This window comes from Panthera onca, chromosome B3 (assembly GCF_046562875.1).
Source record: "Panthera onca isolate mPanOnc1 chromosome B3, mPanOnc1 haplotype 2, whole genome shotgun sequence".
In the NCBI taxonomy this organism is placed as follows: domain Eukaryota; kingdom Metazoa; phylum Chordata; class Mammalia; order Carnivora; family Felidae; genus Panthera; species Panthera onca.
The window spans coordinates 141,907,494-141,931,086 of NC_138344.1; the positions used below are offsets into that span (position 1 = coordinate 141,907,494).

The following is a 23,593-nucleotide window of genomic DNA, read 5'->3' on the forward strand; positions in this document are numbered from 1 at the left end:
CACAGAGGGGGGGCTGCACCGTTTGGTCCAAACCAGACGGGACTCCTCCCACCGGGCCCTGTCTGGATGCTGGGGGAGGCTGTGGTCTTCCCGGCCCCAGAGACCCAGACAAGTCCCTTTCTGCCTCTGGCCTGCGTTTCCCCAGAGCCCTCCAGCTCTGTGGTCCCTCACGGCTGGGAGGGAGGGCGGGAGGCCGAACATACCAGGAAGGTCAGAGCTCAGCCCCCGCGTGAGGAAGGTGCCCCACCTTCGCGCCTGCCTCCACGAGCCACTCTCGCACCTGCCCCCAGGCTTTTGCCCATGCTGGTCCCCCGGCCAGGAGCCCCGTCTGTCCGCACCCGCTCATTTCAGTCGAGTGGCTTCCTCTCTGAGCAAGGCCCCCCCGCCAGCCCCGCCGACCATCTCCTCCATCAGAGGCTCTCACGGCCTGGGTGGCGCGGCCGGTGAAATATCCGACCCTTGATCTCGGCTCAGGTCCCCATCTCATGGTTCGGTGAGTTCGAGCCCTGCATCAGGCTCCGTGCTGATAGCGTGGAGCCTGCTTGGGATTCTGTCTCTCCCTCTCTCCGGCCCTCCCCAGCCTGTGCACTCTCTCTCAAAATAAATAAATAAACTTTAAAATAAATTTTAAAAATTTAAAAAATTCAACAACAACAACAACAACAACAACACTACTCCCTGGGGCGCCTGGGTGGCTCAGTCGGTTGGGCGGCTGACTTCGGCTCAGGTCACGATCTCCCGGCTCGTGGGTTCGAGCCCCACGTCGGGCTCTGTGCTGACAGCTCAGAGCCTGGAGCCTGCTTCGGGTTCTGTGTCTCCCTCTCTCTCTGCCCCTCCCCCTGCTCATGTTCTGTCTCTCTCTGTCTCTCAAAAAAAAAAAAAAAAATTAAAAACACTACTCCCTGAGGGCTGGGCACAAGTGCTCCCCAGTGCTCTTCCTGGGGTGCCAAGGGGAGTGGCCCCCTTCTAGGGCACCGTGAGTGGCGAATGGCTGGCTGCCCCACTCCTCCCTGCTTGCCACAGCACAGTCTCATTCAAAAGCATTTATTGAGCACCTACTACATGTCACCCCTAAGCCCTGGGGGTCAGCAGTGGACTGCCATTCTGGGCAGGGGGTGGGGGGCCGACAGATCATAAACAAGATAAAGAAATAAAGCAAAGTGCTAGTCAGGGGGTGGGCAGGGTGGCAGGGAACATCAAAGCAGAGAAGGGGCAGGGTGGGGGGTTAAAATTATACATGGAATGAGTGGTCAGGAAAGCCGTCCCCACCCCCACCGCAGTGACATTTGAAAAAGATGTGAAAGAAGGGGAGGCAGGAATCTGTGGCTATCTGGGGAAGGACATTCCAGGTAGACAGGAACGGCCTGTGCAAAGGCCCCGGGGCAGGAGCCTGTCTGATGTGTTTGAGGAACAACAAGGAGGCCAGGTAGCTGCAAGGGAAACCAGCGAGGGGAGAGTCATGGGAGAGGAGGTCAGTGTGGTTTGAGGTTCGGACGCCACCTGACTCTATCTCCAGGATGCCAGGCTGGTGTTTCCCCAGAGTATCCCCAGCGTGGAGCACCCTGTCTGGCACGGGCAGAACCACAACGAGTACAAGTCACACGAGGGGATCAGTGAGTGTAGGCCTACACACGGGGGTGTCCCTGTGCAAAAAGCTGTAACCAAAACGTAACGCCAACAGAATTAAAAGCAGGAACTCCCGTTCATCGGAGGCCCCTTTTACCCGGCGGGAAGCGAGCGGCCGCAGGGAAGTGATCTGCACACGCGTGATCCGCAAGGGCCGGCTGGACACCCACAAACCCTGTAAGACACTCTGATGGGAAGACACGCGCACAACTTGCGGAAGAGGGAACCCCAGCGAGCAGCGATCCGGGCAGGTGTGATCGGCGCCACCCCAAGAAACCGTGCTCCCCACCTGACGACGCCAAGCGCCAAGACGCCGTGGAGACGCAGGGCCTCCCGCGTAGGGCGGGCAGTGACCAGAGAGCGCCGCGTACCGTGTGGCCTTGACTCCTCCCCGACCACGTGCGCGCGCCCTGTGTCTCCGGCGGTTCGGCTCCGGGGCGTGCCCCCCCCCCCCCCCCCCCGCCCCATGCACACGCGGTCCCCAGCACACCTGGACCGGACTGTCCGCAGCAGCTCACGCCACAGTGCTCTCGGCCAATGAACAGACCGCAGCGGCTTCACGCACAAATGCCGTGACCTGAGACAGCCAGCCGCGGCCAGCCCCCTGCAAACGCGACGCTGGGGCGAAACGAGGCCAGCCTGCAAGGCACAGGCTGAAAGCCTCCATGTGCGTGAGGGTCTCCACCCGGCAGAACAAAACGATGTCAGTCGGGGATGCTCTTAGGTGGCCAAATCTCGAAGGAAACAAAGAGCCGCTTATCACAAAAGCCAGGGGCCTGGGGACGTCGGGGGAAGGGGGGGGGGCGGAAAGCCCTGATGGGGGAGGGGTCTTGGGGCGCCCCTGGAGGGCTGGCAGCCTTCCTGTTCTTGACCTGGGTGGTGGTCGTCCTAAACTTAATCCCCAAACCGCAGAGATATGTATCGCCTTTTCTACAGCTCATCACGGTTCACAACTTTGAAATAGTCCAGCGGGGGCGGGGGCGGGGGGTTGGTGGACGCATAACGGGAAGAACTGTGGCTTCCTGAGAACCTTCTCCATCCCAGGTGCCCTGTGGCGGCTGACCCACTTTCCTCCACGACAGAGGGGACGGGAGCCCACGCAGAGGAGAGGGCTTGCCCAGAGGCCTGCGGCAGACAAAGTGGCCGCGGCAGGAGTGAAGGCAGAGGGGACCCTGTGCGGAGAGAAGCAAAGGAGCGGATGAATTTGAGGATTAGCAGCTGTGCTCTGCACACGGCCGGCCAGGCTGGCCTCGCTAATATCCACAAATAGTTGAGTGTCCCCAGAAGAGTCGCTCAAGCAGTCAGAGGCAGGGAAGCTAAGTGAGCGAGGGCAGGGCACACGTGAGGCCGGATTAGAGGTGGCCAGACCTGGGGGAGCACTGCGGTGGGCCAGGCCCTGCAGGCGCTGGGGCTGGAAAAGTCGAGGGGTCAGAGCCAGGCTCTGCCGGAAGGGGCTCCGGTCCGGGACACGCGGGAGGACACTCCATCGGCCCGCATTCCCCTCCCCTCGCCTGTTTGCCCGGAAGCCTCGCTTCCTCGGGCCTCTATGGCCTTTGCGCCTCTTGGAAGGCCTGACTGGTCTATCCTCCTTGCAAATTCCTGTTCATTCTTTGAGCCTTGGCTCAAGCGTCCCCGCTTCCAGGAAGCCCTCCCTGATATCCCAAGTCAGTGACCCTGGCCTGGCATCCCTGGAGGATCTGCTGATGGGGCTGTGTCCTTGCCTGCTCGTCCTGCCAGGACGGTGGCCCTGGGTCTTACTCAGTCTCAGCCCCCAGCGCGGGACTTGGTACGCAGAAGGGGAATGACTCCCCCCCACCCCCCAGGGATGAGGGGCAAAAGCGTCACAAAAGCCCCAGAGGGAAGGTGACAGGGAGAAGAAAGAGTCTGTCATGTGGACAAGAAGGCCGGTGAAAGTTCATTCTAGGCAGAGAGAATAGCACAGGCAAGGGCAGGAGCGTGTGACAGTTTGTTTGGGCCTGGGAGGGGAGACTTCAGCATGATGGGTGGTGAGCAGGGGGAGTCAGCAGAGGGGCTGGGGCGAGGCGAGCCCGGCTGTGCACCTGCCCACAAAGGGAGCCACTGAGGGTCAAACGGACACCGTCCTTTTGCTCACTCGTCACATATTTCCTGGACCACCCCCCCCCCCCCCCCATGAGCCAGGCTTGGTCCCAGGCACCAGGGTAGGGGTGCGCTGGACGGGGCAAAGCACCTGCCGTCTAGGAGCTCAGTTCGGCTCCCCAGGCCCGGCCTGCAATGTACAGAAACTGCCCTCTAGGGGCGTGGGGCGGGGGGGGGGGGGGGACAGGTGGCGCACAGGGCTGGGCCATGGGGCCATTCCTCTGGACACCCCAAGACCCCTCCAGTTGGACCACCAATGGATCTTCTCCCGCCTGGGGGACCCACCACAGTGTGGACTGGATGCCCCACGATGAACCTCCACCTGGCCTGTGGGTCACGTCTCAGGTGGGGCACATCATTCTCCCAACAGCCCTGCGAGGTGGGGGTGATTAGGACATCCACTTCACAGATGGGAAAACTGAGGCCGGAGACTTGGATCTGAGAGGCTCCAGACCCCAGGACCTACCACCCCTGCTGACCAACTTCCCCCACATCCCTCTGGGCCTCTTGGTCCTAGACGCCCGGCACTACCTGCGGGGCAGAACCGCACGGGGGCAGCCCCTGCACCTGCTGGGAAGGAAGGGTCTGGAAAGGCCCTCGAGGCAGCTCTGAGAACACTGATGAGGTGAGAAGAAGAAAGGGGGTAGAACCCTCCCCGGTTCTGGGATGCTATGCTGGGTCCTGGCCCCACGGGACCCCCATTCCCACAAGCTCCAAAAGTCTGCCTCTGCTGAAAGCCCGAGTGGCCCAGAGCAGCCCGGCGGCCCAGGCCCTGGCAACTGCCACTGGCCTTTGGGACTCAGCCCGGGGAAGCCCTCGGCCCATCTGGCAAAGCCATGCCTGATGCCCTTAGCGTGTCAGGCACCACTGCCCAGGTGGCTCACCTGTCCACTTGACTCACCTGCCCACCTGCGTCCCCAACCCGGCTGGGCCATGTCTCTGTCCCCACTGCCCAGCACACAGGGGTGGGTGCTCAAGAACCTTGGCTGGGCACGGAGGGGGAGAGAAAGAGAACCACGGAAGGGACCCTCCCTCCCCCCCACCCCGCCCCTGCCAGCTGGTCTTGCTACGAAGACCCCCCACCAAGGCTACCTTCTTGTCAAGTCTCAGCTGGGCAAAGCAGTAGCCCCTTCTTCTCAGGAACCCTTCCCGGGTGGGGACACTGGTGAGACGACGGCCAGTGTGGGGTATCTGTGTGGCCACAGCCAGGCTTGCTTGCCCCTTGGGCCTCTCCAGCCCCCCCTGGACCTTGGCCATGACAAGGCGGGCCTGGCTGCACGTCAGATTTTGGGTCTGAGCTCCTAGGACCTGAGAGATTGGACCCCTCCTCCCAGCCCAGGACAAGTGGGTCCTTGCCCCGTGGGACTCACAGGAGAGGGCTGCATTCCAGCTCAGTGGCCAGGAGATGGCCCCGCTCTGAACAGCCAGTCCCGAGCCACCGTGTGAGACCCCCGGGACACTCATGGAAGAACTCACCCGCAGCATTAAGGGTCAGCTGGGAAGGCCCCGGGTCTCCTTGCCCTAGTCCCAGGGCCACGTTCTGGAACAAGCCTGGGCTGGCAGGTCCCTGACCCTCAGGGGATGGGTGTCCCGGCCGCAAGGAGCGTTCCCCGTGGATGCCCGATTCTGGCCTTGGGAGGAGGGGGAGGGGGAGGGGTCGCGAGACCCTCCGGCCTTTGGAGACGGTGCCGAAACCCAGCAGCCAGAGCCGGGCCTGCTGCCCACACGACGCCTCGGCTCGGGCTCCGGAAGGAAAACACAGGAGGGGTGTTCCCAAAGTGGGGGTCAGGGTGGCCAAGGGAAGTCGCGGAGGAAGTCGTGAATATTCAAATCGGCTGATTCCCCGGGCGGGCCTGCCGCGGAGGGAGCCCGGTGGAGTCCGCGGCGGCTCAAAGTTGAGCACCCCGAGGGAGGCCGCGGGGGACGCTCCCCAGACTCGCGGGATTCCCCCAAAATGGCTCCAAGACGCGCCTGCCTCGCCCGGCCGGCCGCGAGGACTCCATCCCCCACCCCCGCCCCCACGAGGCGGAAACTTAAAAGCTCAGAACCAGGCAACTGTCAACCGGGGGAGGGGGGTTGGGGGGGTGGGGTGGTGGCGGACCAGCCGGCGCGGGGACCCGGCGCGACCCGCAGGAGCGGAAACCCGGAGGGTCCCGCGGGGTGGAGTGGGGGAGGGGTGGGGGGGGGGACAGCCGGGAGTCCAGGGCGGGGCACGGGCCGGGATGGGGGGTGGGGGGCGCGCGCGCGCAGGTCCTCGCGGCGCACCGCCCCCCCCCCCAGCCGCGGCGGCCCCGGCCGGGCGGAGGAGCCCCCCGCGAGGGGCTCCCCGTCGTGTCGCCGCGCGCAGTCCCGCACCGCACACCGCACACCCGGCCCGCCGGGGCGGCCCGGGCGGAGCCCTCCCCCTGCCCTCCCGGGCGCCCCCACCCCGACCCGGCCCCGCGCGAGCCGCGGCTCGGAGGACGCTGCACTCACCTGAGTTTCTCCATGTCTGCGGCAGAGGCCTGCGAGAAACCAAACGAGAGGGTCAGCAGGCAGGAGGCGTGCGCCCCGCGGCCGCGCCGGGCGGCGCCGGGCACAGCGGGCACCGGGCGGGCGCGGCGGCGGGGCGCCCCGCGCCGCTCGCTCGGCGGCAAAGCCCGGCCCGCGCGCCCCCAGCCCCCGTCCCCGGTCCCCGAGACTCGGGGGAGGGGGGTGGTGCGCCGGGCCGCGGCCGAGTAACAGGTGAGCCCGCCCGGGCCGCCGCGCTCCCCGCCACCGAGTTACGCCCCCCCCCGGGGAGGGAAGAAGGGGCTGGCCCGGGGCGATCCCGGGCCGGCCCGGAGAAGGGGGGCCCGGCCCGGCCGCGTTAACTCTCCCGTGGCCGCGGCCCCCGCTGCTTACCGTCCCCCCCCCCCGACCCCACCGCCCGCACCCCCCGCCCCGCCCGTTAACCCTTCCGGCCCCGCGCTCGGAGGAAGCCGAGCCCGCAATCGCAGAATCTCCGAGTCGGAGAATGTTCGAATCCGGGAACTGGGAGCCATACGGGGTTGCACAACCCGCCACTCACACGATCCGAGGGCGATGGCATTTGGGACCTCGGACTCCTCAGTCAGAGACCCCGCTGCCCTCAGGTTCTGGGGTTCCGGGCCTGGCTCGCCCCTCCCGGGCCCGAGGGATTAACCCCTGCGCGTCCGGCTCGCCGGCGGGGCTCCCTGCCGGGCTTGCGCAGACCCGCCCGCGCGCGGCTCGGAGACCCTCCCTGCCTAGCCCCGAGCAGCCGGGCAGCCCCTCTGTGCGCCGGGCGGGGAGACCCTCCCGCCGCCGTTAACCCTGCGGGCGCCGGCGAGCGACGGGGACCGCGAGCGGCCCGGGCGGGATCGCACTTCCTGCGCGGAGCGGGGGGCGCGGGGCGGGCTCTCCATCGCCCGGGAGAGGCCGCTCCCGGGGGCTTTCCCCCGTCTCTCCGCGCCACGGCCGGCATTAAAGGGGGGCGCGGGGCTGAGCCCAGGGACCACGCGACACACCTGGGAAGACTGATGACTGCCCATCCCGGCCCCTCGCTCCGGGCGCCGCCGCCGCGTCCGCCGGGAGCGCGCTCCGCTCCGGTCCGGGCCCCACGCCGCCTCCCCCACCGCCCCGCCGGGCGAGGGCGCAGCCCGGCCGACTGCGCCGAGCTAGGAGGCCCGGCCCGGGGGCCTCGGCCGGGCTCGGCCGCCGGCTCCCCGGGTGCTCGGGCAGGCCCTCCCGGGACTCCGCCGGCCTGTTTCCTCACCTGCGAGCCGGGGTTGGGGGCAGGGGGAGGCGGACGAAGCGCTCCGCTGCCCTTCAGCACCCGCGGGCTGCGGAGGGGCTGGGCGGGGGAAGGAATTTTAGAAGAAAAGGATCGGCGAGGGCCCCGGATTGGCCGCCAGACACAATCCTCACTCGAAAAGTTGTCGGAGACCACGAGCCCAGACCCCCGTCTGAATACCCTCCTCCCCTAAGACAAAAAGAATTGGCCGCCGGGCCAGTGGCTCTCGCGAAGCCCCCTATCTGCCCCAGGCCCACCTTTCCCAGGTCCCCATCACCGCGCTCAGCACGCTAGATCCCGGCATACAGCAGGCGCTCAATAAACACGGACACTGCATGCCTAGCTCCTACACCAGCCTTTTCCTGCCTCCTCCCTCTGGCAGTGAGTTCCCCGGCAGGCGTCCCGTCCCTTCGCCAGGGCACCCCCAGCACCCAGCAGGCCTGGCCTCCACAGGGCCCGCGCAGGGGTGGGAGGAGCCGGGCTCTCTCAGGGTCAGCCCCAACCAGGTTCATACCCAACCCAAAAAGTCCAAGCGTTCCTTCATCCACCGACGCTTTTCCCCACATTCATTAGCTCCGGGCCAAGTTCTAGTGGTGGGAGGGGGCAGCCAATGAGGTGAGCCCTGCCCTCTGGGGGCTAATGGTTGAGAAGTGACCCCCGCCCCCTGTCCTGGGAGTCCCCCCCTCGGCAGAATGGCAAAGATGATCGAGGCGCTCCCACCCCCACGGCCCACACACACACACACACACACACGCCTTCCACGTTCACGGCACTGGCCATTTCCTCCTCAGGGCGGCCCTGCCTGCCGGGGAAGCAGTCACTCCCATTTTACAGACAGGGGAAAGCAAAGCCCAGAGATGAGCCCAGCCAGGCCTGGAAACCAGCCCTCACACAGAGAGGTCTTCTCCCCCCAAAGGCTAGGGACAGCTCCTCATATGTCTCTAGTTGCCTCAATCACTCACAGTCAATGACCTGCCCGGGAGTTTGTCTTAAATTAATAAGAATGCATTAAAATTTAATTTTAAAAATCTAGCATTAATTATTTATATGGAATGTTTCAGCTCTTCTAAAAGGTCTGTCTGGGAATTTCCCAGGAAGGGACACTTAGGAGAGGCTGCTGAGTCGCCCTGGTGGCAGGGGGCAGGCCGGCAGAGGAAGAGATGGGGTGTAGCCTGGCACCCACCTGGGCAGCCCCTTCCTTCACTCCGCTATTCCAGACCCTGAAGCCTGGCCCTGACCCTTCCACGATGTCTCACATTCTCTCCAGACCCAGTGCGTGTGCCCTCACCCTTAAAGGTTGCCTCCTCTGGGCAGCCCTCCGTGGAGACCCGGTGGAGTTGTTTGGTTCAGGCCTCCATACCAGATGTGTGCTCCCTGGGGCAGGGTCTTTCCCAGTTGTGTCCAGGGCTAGCCTGGCACCTCCCCCGGGGGTTGGGAGCTTGCACAAAGCTTTGGATGCACATGTGATGCGTGGTCACAGCTGTATGTGGTTAGGGAGCAGGGGGAGCAGCCGGGCTGGCCCTGTGGGGAGGCGGCTGTGCCTTGGCAATGGTCTTGGTGTTGAGGCCAGAAGTCCCATGTCCAAGTCGTGACTCTGCAGTTCGTCACCACAAGATCTGGGGACGTTCCCGAGATGCCCATTTTACGGATCAGAAAAGCAAGGCCAGAGCACGAAACGGCTTGTTCAGAGTCGCCCAAAGTTAGCCGAGGCCTGCCCGGGGGCTTGGGTGGAGGAGAACGGAAGCCACTGCCTGGGTCTCCTCCGTTATAGGAGGAGGGCAGGGATGGTCGGGGACCACGAGTATGGGGAGACTGTGGGAGGTCCAGGGTCCCCAGTGTGAGACACCCCCAGGGCCCCTCTGGCCCCTCCAGTGCTCTTCCCTGGGCACTCCCACACTCGGGGCCCCATGTCTCTTGTGCTGCAGCACGCTGTGACCTTGTCACTGTCTGCCCGAAACTCTCCCCTTGTCCCCTCTTGGTGGTCTGGTCCCGCAGCCGCCTTCATCTTCCCAAAACATCACATGAGCCCAGCTTGTCGGCCACGGGTCCTTGCCTCAGCCCAGCTGCTCTCTGGGCTCTTCCCCGGGCGGGTGGGTCTGCCCCACCGGCCTAGAAAGCCCCTCCCCCCACACCCTGAGCCCCACTCTGAGCTGCCTGCCAACCGCCACCTCCTCCTGCCCCTGCGACCTTCCCTTACGCCCTGCACAACTCTGAGCTTCCGGAGGGCCACCCGGGGCAGAAACGGGCCCCTCCATCCTGTAGCCGGCCTGTCGCTGCCAGTGCAGCCTTCAGCCCCGTTGCAGAAATCAATCAATCCCATGTAATCCTCAAAGTGGCTTCGCGAGGGGGGCTCACAAACCCCCCTTTACAAATGCAAGAACAGAGGGTCCAAGAGACAAAGCTCTGCCGCTTGTGTGTGGTTCCTTCCACAGCCGCCACCCTCCCAGCGACGACTTGGCAAGGTGCCTGGCGCACAGTAGGGACTCTCAGGGGGCGAGGGAGGAAGGCAAGTCTGCCTAACCCTCTGACCTCAGCCCCCTGATCTGTCCCGTACTTGGCACATGCAGACCACACTGACCAGCAAGCTCACCCAGCTGGCTCCTGCCTCAGGGCCTTTGCACTTCTTTCCTCCACCTGGAATGCTCTGCCCCAGATCTTGCATGGCCAGTGCCTTCTTTCTCTGACCACCCATCTGAAGTAGCCCCTTACCCACCAAAGACCCTCTCATCGCACCGGTCTCTTTGGACCCCTCCTCCTTGGTCACTTGCCTGCCCTGCCCCTGCCCCACCAACACCCCTACGGCAGGGCCTCTAGTGACAAGCGGTGACGCCCGAACCAGTGCATTTGCTCTTAATCCCCAGCCAGACGGACCTGCCACACAGCCTGCGCTCCTTCCTGCTCTCCTGGCCCCCATCATTCCTCGCCACCCCCAAGCTGGGCGGCACCTGAGCCCAAGGACACGGCGGCACAGGGTCCTGCCCCAGGCGCCCCTCTGAGGGTGTGGGTCCTCCTTCTCCAAGCCCCCCTCAAATCCTCTGTTCCCGAAACTACAGAGAAGGAAAGTGAGTCCCTGTCTGGGGACAGGTCTGCTTGGTGCTGAGAGCCAGGCCTGGGACCCACGGAGCCTGGGTTCTGGCCCCGGAGGCCAGCTCTGCCTCCGACTCCTCCTGTGACCCTGGGCCAGTCCCTGCCCTCGCCTGGGGCCGGGAGCTGGCCTCTCGGACCCTGACACTAGTGCTCCAACCCCGGGGCCTCCTTAAACCCACTCGGGGCTCTGGCTTCCTCAATTTCCCCTTTATCTTACTCCCTGACTTCACCTGCAGGGGAGGAAACAAGCTGAAGAATGTGGAGGCCAGAGGGATAAGGCCTGGCGTGGGGGGCACAAACCCCGGGTGTGACAAAGACAGGGGTCACCCACCTCCCACGGATGAAGACTTGGGCCCCCTATGCAGCTGTGTGACCTCTGACGAGTCTCTCGAATTCTCTGAGCTCAATCCCTTATCCAGGGAGGAGGGAAAAATTTCGAAGGGCACCGTGAGTGACAAGGTAGCCAGGTATAGGGGACGGTCTTGGGGATGGGGCTCCTCTGGAGAGCCTTTTAATTTAATTTAATCATTTGGGGTGGGCGGCCTTCTAAGATGCTTTACACCCCTTCTTGACTTCTTGCACTCATTCAACAAACATTCACCGTGTGCCCTGTTCTAGTGGACTCAGCAGAGAACAAACCAGAGGGGGGTTCTGTGTCCTCTAGGTGCTGAGGTTGATATTTGCGGGCCGGAGGCAGATGGCTCCGGAGGTCAGCACAGCGCCCCTGCTGGCCCAGTGTCTGATGGGACAAGTCCGCTGAGGAGGGAAGGCGGAGGGAGGTCAAGGTGAACAGTGAGCCACGACTGGGGAGCCGGTGGCAGCAGCAGGCCCTGGGCGCGGGGCGCCTGGTGAGTCTGGAAGCATCTGGTCAGCAGTGGGAGCAGGGGGTGGGGGTCTCGCGGGCCATAGTCAGGACGAGCTGGTGGGAAGCCCCGCTGGGCCAACAGAGGACTGTCCGAGAGGCTGCCGCGAGGAGGGGGCACAGAAGGGCAAGTGCGGGGCTCGAGGAGCCCAGCTGGAGGTGCCACCGGCCCAAATCCAGGCCTGTGGGGAGGGGGTGGAGGTGGGAGAGGTGCCCAGAGGGCCTGAGCAGGTGGAAGGGGTGGGGGGGACCATGGGGGGCCCAGGTCCTGGAGGGGGAGTGGCCGGCGAGGAGGCAGCACTGGAGAGGCGGCCAAGGACACCGAGAAGGAGCAGAGGGAGCTAGGATGAGGGCGGGGGTTCCAGGAGCTGTGGGGGGGCGGGGGGGGGGGGACAGCGCTCACAGACCGGGTCCCTCAGCATCCCACTCAGGGCTGGCCTGTGCTGGGGACGCAGCAGGTCACCTTAGGCGCAGGACCGAGGTGAGCTGCGTGCTGTCCTGTCCTCACCTGATGGGGTGGAGAGGGGTGGGCCCTTGCCAGAGGTCACCCAGCAGGTTGGGGAGGGGAACTCAGGCCTTGCTGCTGTCCCCAGATGGGGCCGGGAGCGTCCCTGTCCCTGGTCCTGGAAGGAGGGCCGCCCCGCCCTACCTCCCACCCCGCCCGCCTTCCCTCGGCTGGGCTCCGGCTGGGCTCCGTGTCGCCTCAGGCAGGGCCTCGGGTTCCCAGCCGTGTGCGGCTGCAAGCTGGCCTCCAGAGCTAAATCTGGCTTACCAGCATGTTGTATTTGGCCTGCAAGAGGTTTTAAAAATTTTTTAAAAAACATTTGAGCCAACATTTAAAAATTGGGAGAGTTTACATTTTAAATTCCATATTTTTGGCTTCTACTGAAAATTTGCAAGATCTGGCAACTCCGGCCCACATTCCCACGTGGCAACAGTTGGGGAGCTAGGAAGCAGCTCCCCCCACCCCCAAGAGGCACCTCGGGGGGGGGGCTCCCCCGCTGGGGAGAGGCGCCATCCACACCTAACGGACCCGGCAGCTTAACTTGGGGAGACCGAGGCCCGGAGTCTGGAATGACTTGTCTGGGTCGCTCAGTGGGAAAGCCCCTGGGACAGGATCTGGGGACTCCCAGGCCTGGCAGCAGGGGTCTGGTTACAACCCCACCTGGGCTCCTTCAGAGCCCCAGCCTGCCTCTCCTTCCATGACCCTGACCCTGACCCTGACTCTGGCCCTCCCACTCTCGTCTTCTGACCACAGGAAATGGCTGGCTTAAGTCACTCATACTGTCATTCGGGCCCGGGGACAGTGAGAAGAGGAGGTCTCAGAGACCTTCCGCAGGAGCTTCTTGCTTGCTAGACAATGAAGGGGAGCAGCAGGGTCACCCACGGCCACTCACCAGACGGGACAGAGGCAGGACTAAAATCCAGGGCCCTCCCCTGGTTTATAGCTCCCTCCCTGAAGGTGTTAATGGTGAAACCTCCGGGCACTGGCCTCAAAAAAGGGATTTCAGGTTAATGACTGGAGCCCCCCCACCCCCACCCTGGCAACAGTTCTGGGGACACAGTCCTGTCCAGGCTGGGAGGGCAGGAGACACACAGCAGAGGAACCACCATCGCGACCTTCGTCACCATCATCATGCCAGTGACTGAACTCCTACTCTGTGCCAGGCACCTGCACCCATGACCTCTGATCCTCCCGCCCCCACACGCCCGTGAGGACACGAACTCGGCTCCGTTCTCTGAACCTGCTCCTGGTCTGTGAAACAGGCTGATCCCGGTACCTCTCTGACCCGCCTATTTTGAGTACTTGATGTGAGGCTGTAGCGGAGGGGTTCGGGGTTCCAGAACAGGTGCTCACCACGCGATACGGCCCTGGGGGTGGGGGTGGGGGTGGGGAGGGCCGATACCGCCCTCCCCCTCCCTCGGGAAGGAACCTCACAGGGCCTCAGGATGGAGCCCTGCCTCCTGGCACCCAGTGCTGGGCCCCGACGGGTCCCCGCAGCCCTGTGCCACCAGGCGGTCCTGGGAGGCGTGTGTGAAGAGCCTTGAGACAGAACCCTCCAGAGGCCTGGGCGTCACGGAGCTCCCCCGGGGCCCAGTGTCCCCAGAGCGAGGGCTGCGCCGTATATAGGGCTCAGAGTGGCGCAGAGGCAGGGGTCCCAGATTGCCAGGCCCTTGTGGAGGAGGCGGGGGTCCCGATGCTTGTCAGGTACCTGTTGGATGCTTTCCCTGTGACAAGGCAAGAGAAAAATCGTGATCATTCCTGCCTTTTCATGGCTGGGGAAGCCAAGGCCCGGAGGGGTGAGGGCGGGTGACCTGTCCAGGTCACCAGCAGCCCGTGGATCCTTGAGCTGGTGCAGCTGGCCCCAAGGCAAGGGCTGGAGGGCTGCAAATGCCCAGGACTCACTAGTGGCCTCACTGCTCCCGGCCCTCCCCGGGAGGAGAAGGCAGCTGGCTGGGGGGCAAGAAACACCAAAGAGCAGGGGGCAGAGGGGGAGGTTAAGCCTGCCTGCGCCCAACCCTGACTCCTCCGCGTGGCCTCTCTGAGACTCAGTTTCCTCTTCTGGATGCGGGGAGCCTAATGACGGCACCAACCTCCTGGGGGTGCACCGAGGCCTGGGATCAAGAGTTAGAACACGCAGAATTTTGTTTTTAAAGGAACCTCTCCCTGTAGAGACGCCATCCTAGGACGGGCCTGGCTGCGAGCTCCGCCAACCTGGCCCTGCGACCCCCACTTGGGTCCTGGGCCCGGAGAAGTCAGGATGGGGCCGTGTCCTCAAGAGCCCATAAAAGCCCCTCTGGCCCCAGGGGACACGGACGGTTTGGGGGACAGAGGTCGGCACCAAGGTGGGCGTGCAAGTGCACGGGCACTGCTCTGCACAACTCGGTCCCCCGGTCAGCTAAGTGGGTCTCACATCTTTCCGCCCGTCTGTGAGGCCAGGGTGTCCTGATTGTGTGCAGGGCGGTGCCGGGGTGCTGAGAAGGACACCTGCATTTAGATTTGAAGACCTCGGTCCTAGCCCAGACTCCCCACGTGACCTATAAAATGGGGAATTAAGGGGGCGCCTTGGTAGCTCAGTCGGTTGAGCATCTGACTTCGGCTCAGGTCACGATCTCGCGGCCCGTGAGTTCGAGCCCTGCGTCGGGCTCTGTGCTGACAGCTCGGAGCCTGGAGCCTGCTTTGGATTCTGTGTCTCCCTCTCTCTCTGCCCCTCCCCTGCTCATGCTCTATCTCCCTCTCTCTGTCTCAAAAATAAATAAACATTGTAAAAAAAAAAAAAAAAAATGAGGAGCCAAGGGGCGCCTGAGTGGCTCAGTCGGTTGAGCTTCCGACTTCGGCTCTGGTCACGATCTCGCGGTCCGTGAGCTCGAGCCCCGCGTCGGGCTCTGTGCCGACGGCTCAGAGCCTGGAGGCTGCTTCGGATTCCGTGTCTCCCTCTCTCTCTGCCTCTCCCCTGCTTGTGTTCTGTCTCTCTCTCTCTCTCAAAAATAAGTAAAAACATTAAAAAAAATTTTAATGGGGAATTAGTGAAAACACAGACCCATCTATCTTTCCGACAGGATGGTGACATATTCTTGCATGGAGGTGTCTGAGGTTCAAACGTGCAAAGGGACAATCACGAAATCCCGTGGTGAGACACAGAGGGCTCTGCCCATGGGGGCCTGATATTAATACCGTGCCGCACATGCACTCAGTTCCCAACTCTTCTGCCTGCCCCGAAGCCAGAAATTTCACCGTAGAGACCCATTCGCTGGGTTCTTAAGGTCTTGCCTGTTACAGATATTATGAAAGCGGCCTGATGAGGGAGCTGGAAGGGGTCAGCGGGGACTCCCGGGGAGAAGGCACATGCAGCGAGGAGGGAGGGGACTGCAGCAGACCTCCGCCAGGCCGCCCCGCGGGCGGGGCGCTGAGGCTGAGACTCACCCGGCTTGGAGGCCTCCGGGGGGAGGCGGCTGGGCCTCCACACTTGCTGCTGCCCGCTCGAGACCCACCGGTCTCCACGGCCCGGCCAGCCCCCGCCCTGCTGGCAGCCTCGGGGGCCGCCTCTGGGGAGAGCGGAGGGCTCAGGGCCAGGGTCTTCTCCGGGGCCGCAGCTCCGGGGAGGGGCTCCTGGGCCGGGCCTGGGTCTCGCTCCCCCGGGGAGGGCTCTGGGCTGCGGCCTCTGGGCCCCCGGAAGGCCTCCAGGGTCCCGGGGTCCAGCACTCGTACGGTGACCTCATCCAGGAACCTGGAGAAGGGCAGCCTGGCCTCCCGTCGGCGGCCCAGCCGGGCCAGGGGGCCCCCGGAGGCCTTGCTGCCCGTGCCTGGGGGCTCTGGGGTGGACAGCAGGGCAGGTGACGCCTGTGTGCCCTCCTGGCCCAGCCGGCCCGCCCAGCCAGGGCAACGCGTCTGGCCCTCGCGGCTCCGGCCCAGAGTGGGACTTGGCTTGCGGCTTCGAAGGTCCCCTCTGCAGGCTTCCTTCCTGGTGGCTTTGGCCCCGGGCTCCAAGAGGGAGCTGCGGCCATCCTGCCTGGGGCTGCTGGGGTCAGGGCCCTGTGCCTGGGAGCTGGCCCCCGAGAGCATCCTCCGTAGTCAGTCCAAGGTCAAGCCTCTCCAAATACCTCACTAGCCCCACTTCTCTCCTCCCACGGGGCTGGGATCCCCACGCCCTCTTTTGGGAGGGGGTCACGGCCGCCCATCTCCCATTGGCCAGAGCGATCAGCTCAATGCCCGCCTGCCCATCGATCCAGGGATGGGGGGGGGGGGGAGGGGCTCCCACCCCCTAAATTGATTCTCACTAAGTGGGAGCTGGGCTTCAGGGCTCAGTGAGTGCTACAGAGAAGGTCATGTCCTGAGCTCTGTTTTTGCCTGGGGAGGCAGCCTGCACTGGCTGAGCACCTGCTGTGTGTGGGGAGGGGGCTGGGCTGGGCCCCACAACATCTCCTCATCTCCTCTGCCAGGTGTGGCGCCGGGCGCATGGGTGTGGAGAGGCAGGCGGCACAGCGACGACCCTAACAGTGGCCGTGAGACTGAGCACAGGGCCCGAAGAAGGGGGAATTGGAACGCCATGGATCCGGCAAATTGGGAGGGTATGATGGACACTGCTGGCTGCCCACTGTTCCCCCATTCGTCCTTAGTAAGGAACTCATTTCATTCTGGGAGGCAAGATACTCAGCTCAAAGACTGCATTTCTCAGGCTCCTTTGCAGCCAGGGGTAGCCAGGGAGATACAAACAGAAGTTATTGGGTGAGGGTCAGACAGCTTGCGCGGGCTTCTTTTGCTCCCATTCCCCACCCTCCTGCTTCTTAACTGGAACATGGAAGTGATGGGAGGAGCCGTTGCAGCTATTTTGCACCATGAGGCAAACTTGTGGCAGAACCCATACACCAAGGGTGGGGGAGCAGAAAGACAAAAGGAACCTGGGTTCCTGATGACCACTGAGTCATCACACCAGCCCTGGACCACCTGCCTCTGGTGCTGTAACTTGAGAGAAATAACCCCGGTCTTATTTAAGCTATGGTTACTTCCAGCCTCTGTCACTAGCAGCTGTGGGCAATCCCTCAATGATACACAGGGGATAAGGCGAGGGATAGTGGCACACGGGGACCCGGGGTGTAGTTAAATGGGGAGTAGAATGGGGGGAGATCAACCCAGAAAGGCCAGAGCCAGGCCTGGGCACTTCCTCCTTTGTGTGGAGGGAAATAGGCCTGCTTCTGGCATCTCAGGAAGCCGGGAGGCAGGATTTCTTCCCGGGACGCACCCACATGAGTCAGAGGAAGGCTCGCTGGGGGGTGGCAGCCCCAGGCCTTCGGTGGGCCAGCTGGTGGCCACTATCACCGTCTGAGCTTGTGGCATCGCTTAGAGCATGGCCTTGACTCTCCTTGGTGGCCTACTCATGGCTATGAACTTGGGGCCCCTGCTGGTGGTGCCTAGATGGCTCACATCAAGTGCTAGGGACCCCTTCTTTTCCGGACTCAGCTGGACACCTCTCTGAATGTCCACAGCACCCATGACTGAATATGTGAAAAGCTCCGTGAGCTCCGCTCCACAGAAGCGGGTCCAGCTTGGTCCATCCCACAAACGTCCCAGTACGAACTTTAAAACACAGACCAGATCAATGGCCAGACGATGTCACACATTCATATGCCCTGAAAGGCCCTGACAGTCCAGCGTCTTTTCTAGAGACACCAAGGTGTCGTTTCTACCCTGGATACCCCCCCTGGAACTGCCATCAAGTTCCTGGATGTGTTAAGCTCTACCTGGCCTCAGGGCCTTTGCACATGCTATTCCCACCATCAGAATCATTCCCCCTCCCCCCTCTTCCCGTTTGTCTCATCACCTAATTTCTATCTAAGCTTCAGGGTCCCAGTCAATAGCCTGTCCCCTTGCAGCCCCCAGGTCAGATCAGGTCCCCTCGCGTTAGCCTCTTGTAGTCCCTACTCTTCTCATAACACAGCCCCCAGCTGCGAGGGGTATGTGTGTGATCATTCACTCTCTGTGTCCTCTTAGAATGCAAGCTCCACTCTATCCTCACTCTCCGCACAGGCCTAGGCACATAGTAGGTGCTCAACAAGTAGTTCCAGAGTGGACTTCCTCTGGGCTGGGCACTGGGGCAGGCGCGAATTCTACCACTGAACCACCCATGCTGGGCTGGGCACTGGGGGGAGCAGGGATCTCAGGCTCTAAGGAAAGTCACAGCATCCCCCCCCCCCCCCCCCCGATCCCTGCAGTCCCCTGACAGCCACCCCTTCACACCTGGATACCTCCCCCCAGCAACAGCCGACCAGCCCCTGCCCCATCGCCATCATCATCACCAGTGGGAGGCGGCAGATCCAAGGGCAAATCCCTCTCCAACCCCCGCAACAGGACTTTGGGCAAGTCATGTCCCCTAACCGTCACATGCAGGTGGATGCCCAGTTCGGGGGCAGCGGTGGGAAGCGGTGTGAGAACACAGGTGCTGGGTGCCTCCAGCACGGAGCCTGGCATCTGGTAGGATCTCGGGACTCGTGAGCACAGGGCTCTAATGTGTCGTTTCCCAAGTATGTGCGATCGCAGGAGCGTTCCAGGGGCTCTGGCCAGTCGGTCCTCTGAGCTTCTCCTAGAGTTGCCGGCTGCATCAGACAAGTTCTCGTTGTCATAACAACCCACTGGCTCTCTGCCGCCTGGGCCGGAGGCCCCAGAGGATGCTGCCAGCTGCCGAAGCTTGCAGCCTGGGCCTGCTCACCTCTCCGCAGCCTGGGCTGCTTCTCCTGAAAGAGCCTCACAGCTCCCGGCGTGACAGCCCCTGCTCCTCGACTCATCTATTTCAGCCGCACTTCTTGAGTCTCTACTACGTGCCAAGCTCCGTGCCGGGCACGCACCTGCAGCATGGCCCAAATCCTCGCCCAGCCCCGTGAGGTGGGACGGCTGTGGGCTCTCATGCTCAAAGAAGCAGAGTCTCAGCTGGGCAAAGTGACTTGTCCAAGGTCCCACGGCTCGGACACAGCAGACCCGGGAGGGGAACCCCAGAGGTCAAGTGCTCACCGTTTCCTCTCCAGCACCCCCTCCGCCCCCCCCACCACTGCCTGGACCCTCCCTGATCCCACGGGTGCGAAGCTGGCCTCTGTGAGCTCGGAGAGAGGAGAGGCACAGCTCCCCAGTGCCCGCTGGGCCGGAGCGGGGAGACCTTGTCCTAAGGCAGGTTCCCGTTGTCGTAGCGATGGGATGCAGGATGGGTAGGGCATATTGGACATCCACTAATGGTTCCAAACATTACCTCACTTACTCTCACAGCAACCCCCCAAGCCAGGACTTGCCACCCCATTTCATGGCGGAGGACTTGGGCTCTGAGGGGTCACTGGTCAACAGCCATGGCTTGCCATAGGCCAGGTACTGCAATAAACACTGGCAGGACTGCTGTCCCCTCCCTGGGGCCTCTCTCGTGCCAGTGCGGAAGTTTCTACTACCATTGCTCTTTTATGGATGATGCTGTGGGGGGGTGGGGCTGAGAGTTCTCATACTCGTGCCTTTAACCATCCTATCGCATGGCTTCTGGCTGTTTCCCTGCTGGCCTGAGAACCCTAGAGGGCAGCCACAGGCCTCAGCTGTCTCGAGTCCCCAGCATCCACGCACGTGCTCTGTGCCATCAGCGTTTGCACCCTGGATCCTGTCCCAGCCTTTCTTCCTCACAAGGGCTGTGCACTTGAGCCATCCAAGCCTCCCAGGAAGTCTCCCTGGGCAAGGGGTTCGCTGCAGGACTCCCCGCTGGCCACCTGTCTTTACAAGAGGCCACACAGCCACTCCATCGCACAACACATAATTGGAGAAGCCCAATGACCCCTTGGGCTTCAGCCCTGCAGCCTTCCCGCTACGCTATCACGGAATCGGGGCTCTGTGAACAAGACACCGGCATCTAGGGAATCCAGATCACCCAGCCTTCGACCCATCCGTCCCTAGAGCCACTCACCCATTCACACGCGCCCGCTTGTGCATCCGTGTCTGCACCTGTCATCTGCTGACACGTACTCACCCGTCTGCTACCCTCTAGTCCCTGTATCCGTTCATCCGTGTGTCCAGCCTTGTCCCTTGCATCCCGTACCCATGCCTCCGCCTGCCCCCGCCACAGACGCATCCCTCCATCGACCTGTGTCCGTCTGTGTGCCGATCCACCCTTCTACGCCTGTATCTGTGCACTCATTAACACACACTCACGTAGCCATCCATTCACGCTTCCTGCACGCATCCATTCATTCCCACAGCCATCGTCTTCTTACCATTCAAGGACCCATCCACCTATCCCAGCACGCGAGCACGGACTAATCCACCTAGAATCCACATGGCTGTATCTGTCTATCCTGACGTACTCCCGTATCCGTCCATCCTCTATCCACCTATCCCTCTGTTGACATCTGTCCAGCCATTGTAGATCCTTTCATCCACTCCTCTGTTTCGCCATATGCATCAGAAATTCATCTTCCTACCTATCAGTCCATTTATGTACCATCCATTGACGTCCTGTTCTGTTCATCCAGTCCCGTATCCTTGTCAATTCTTCCATCCGTTCCCATCCGCCCCCATCTACGCTGCCACTTCCGTCAATCTCTGCTCCCCCTCACCTACCCCTCTACTTTCTATCCATGCATCCCGCTGTCCCATCTGTCCCGCTCTATGCTTCCCGTCATTGTCTGTCCACACACTGCGGCCCACCCCACAATTGCTTCTCCACTGGTGCAGAGGTGGGTGCACGGGGGGAGTATGCTAGGTGAATACAGAACTCAATCACTTACTCACGCATTCATTCATCCTATAATACCGAATCAATAGAGACAGCTCTGGTCTGCTTTTCTCCCAACAGCTACCATCTGGGGCCTGCTTTGGGGCAGAAGTCGTTCCCTTGACTGTGATAGGTGTCGTGCCTAGACACCGAGGCCCTGAGAGGGGCAGGGCCTTGCCACAGTAAATCAGTGGCAGAGGAGGAACGTGAACTCAAGACTCCAGCTTCGTATCCGTGCCTCTCCACCAGGCTGGTGACCAGCCCTGGGGCAGGAGGGGGAACCAGGAAGGGAGGCTGAGGGCAATTCCAGACCCAACAAAGTGAGCCTCAGGGTCACCCACCCGTGGGTTTGTCCCTGGGAATCTTTATCTGCTTTGAGGGGAGGAGTCACCTCACCCTGCCCATGGCCATGCCCCTGACCTCCAAACTCCTGCAGGACTGAGCCTCTTCCGATCCTGGCACTCTCCCTTCTTCCCCCAGGCCCCGACCCATGCAGCACCTCCGACACTGCACTACCCTCACCTGCTCAGCTCTGACTCAGCCCTTGGACCTCACCTCCTGGGATGTGAGATATTATTTGTGGCACTGTGCCTGCAGGAGCAGGGGCGCTCCTTCAGAGTGGCTACGATGCATGAAAATGCTGAGATTGGGCCTGGCACGTAGTAGGTGCTCCATTAACAGCGACTGCTGTGGGCCAGACGCCGGGCCCAAGAGTCCCTGCAAGTGAATGGGAAATCATCTAACACACCGCTTCTGACTCACTTCCCTCCCAGACCTGGAAATGTCTCCCATCCCGCCTCAGCCCATGGAAAGTCCATCCCACAAGACGGTCTCCGGGCCGGCAGCCTTCAGCCGCCTTGCTCAGCATCCCAGGTGCGAACAGCTCCAGGTTCTGAGGATAAGCAGAGCACAGAGCTGGCGAGGCTATAAATAAGAGACAGGAGCTGGGGAGGGTCCTCCACAGAGGCACAGCCGGCCCGCGCCCGGCACCAACGTGCTGAGCAGCCGGGAAGAAGCCGCATCTGCCACTGTGCTTGCTTTGCTGTGCCGCCCTGATTATAGTGAGAGTCGGGAAAATTAAGGGTTTTCGGGGACGCTGCCAGGGCCCTTGCTGCCGCCTCCCCGCCCTGCACGTCACAGATGCCAGGCAGAGCCGCCCCCATCGGCCACTTGCCCCAGCCGGCAGTGCTACACTGGGCCTGCCTGGATGGCACGCCATGGTTCGCAAGGGGCTTTCTCCCACGGTCCTCACTGACCCCGGGCATAGAAAGGGGCTTTGCTGTGACTGGTGGGTGGCGGAACTGGGGCCCAGTGAAGGGAAGCGACCTGTCCTATGGGCGCTTGGATTTGGAGGGCACTGGGACCTCAGAAGGAGCCAGGCCCAGGGAGACTCTGCCCCACAGAGCCCCAAGGCCTTGACCCCTGCTGTGCACAGGGCGGAGGGGACGACCCGGGCCCTGCAGGTGGCAGTCGCTCTCACCGGGCCGCCCCCCACTCACTCTTGGGTGCCTACTCTCTCCCATCCTGCCTGCTCGGGAGACTCCAGGAGGTCGCCCACGCTGTTCCTGCCCCAGAGGCGCCACACTGGGGATGGGGTGGGGCACAGACGAGGAAGGAAACACCTCTAAACCCGGCAGGAAGCGGAAGCGCTAGGGCAGAAATTCCCAAACAACCAGCCGGGGTTCAGGGAGGGTGGGAGCGCCAGCCGGGCGGCCCTGGCCTCAGTTTCCCCGCTTGTCACTGAGGGCCACGTGAGCACCTGCCCGGCAGGTCCTGGGCAGGACCGAGCGCGTCCGGGGCTCGGCGCGCGCCCACGCGCCGCGAACGCTCAGGGAACCGGCCCCGGGGTCCGGCCTCCTTCCGGCTCCTGGGCCTCTGGGGCGGCCTCCCCGAGCCGGGTCTGGCCCTGCCCCCTGACGCAGGGCGGGACGAGGCCTGCCGGCACCCGGCTACCTGTCCCCTGTCCCCGCCCCGGGCCCCCGCCCCGGCCGGGACGCGCGGGTCTGGGGGCGATCGCTCGGGCCGGCGAGGGGGAGGGGCGGGGAGGGGCAGAGCCACGCGCGCGGAGGCCGAGTCCCCGCCCCGCCCCGAGACTGCCGGGCTCCCGGGGGTGCCCGGCCCCCCCCTCCCCCCGACCCGACCCCGGCCAGCGAAGCCCCCCGCCGCGGAGCCCTGGCGCCCCGGTACCGGAGGGGGCGCCGCGGGCGGCGGAGAGGAGGCTGGACAGCCGCTCCCCGCACCCCTCCTCCGCCCCGGCCCGAGCAGGGGTGCCGTGCAGAGCCCGCCCCGGGCGTGGGTGGCGCCCGCCCCGCCCCCCGCCGGTGCCCGCGCCGCGCCCGCCCCGCTCGCAGGTACTCACCGCCCGGCGGAGCCGGCCCGGCCGCCGGCCGCCCGTCCACATGGCCCCGGGGCAGCCGCGCCGCTCGCCTCCGCCGCCGCCGCCGCCGCCGCCGCCGCCGCCGCCGCCGCGCTCGGGGCCCGCCGCCCTCCCCACCGAGGCCGAGCGCGCCGGGAGCCGGCGCGGCCGGGGCTCCCCCACCCCCCGGCTTCCCGCAGGGAGCGCCCGCCCCCCGCCCCCAGCCCGGCTCCCCGCCAGCCCCGGCCCCGCGCGCGCAGCCGCGGCTGATTCAGCGGCTCCCCCCCCCCCCACCCCACCCCGCCGCGCCGGGCCGGGGCGCGCTCGGGGGGCGCGGGGGCCGGACGCCGGGCGCGGGGGCGCAGCGGGGGCGCGGGAGCCGGGGACGGAATGGCGGCGGGGCAGGGAATGAATGAACGCGTGCGGGCATGAATGGCTGGGCGCATGAATGAATGAGTGCCGTGCGTGCGTGCGGGAGGAACGAATGAATGAGGAACGAATGCAAGAGGGGGCCGCCGAGCGAAAGAGGGAAGGGACCC

At 63.7% G+C, this 23,593-nt stretch overlaps 1 protein-coding gene across 19 annotated transcripts in view; it reads right to left on the bottom strand.

The window, feature by feature from the left end:
* Positions 1-23,252, bottom strand: part of BEGAIN (brain enriched guanylate kinase associated) — a 45,291-nt gene extending 22,039 nt beyond the window's left edge. For 4 of the 19 annotated variants that reach the window (XM_078447844.2, XM_078447843.2, XM_078447840.2 and 1 more), the window contains exons 1-2: positions 23,058-23,229; positions 6,220-6,248 (exon numbers count right to left, since the gene is read on the bottom strand). In XM_078447844.2, coding sequence (XP_078303970.2) covers positions 6,220-6,248; positions 23,058-23,099 — 71 coding nt within the window. In that variant the 5' untranslated portion in view covers positions 23,100-23,229. Of the gene's footprint in view, positions 1-5,220; positions 5,831-6,219; positions 6,249-6,793; positions 7,173-7,250; positions 7,706-7,773; positions 8,123-23,057 lie in introns of those variants that run through there. The other 15 variants (XM_078447836.2, XM_078447834.2, XM_078447833.2 and 12 more) reach the window with 8 other exon arrangements.
* Between the last annotated feature and the right edge of the window lie 341 nt (positions 23,253-23,593).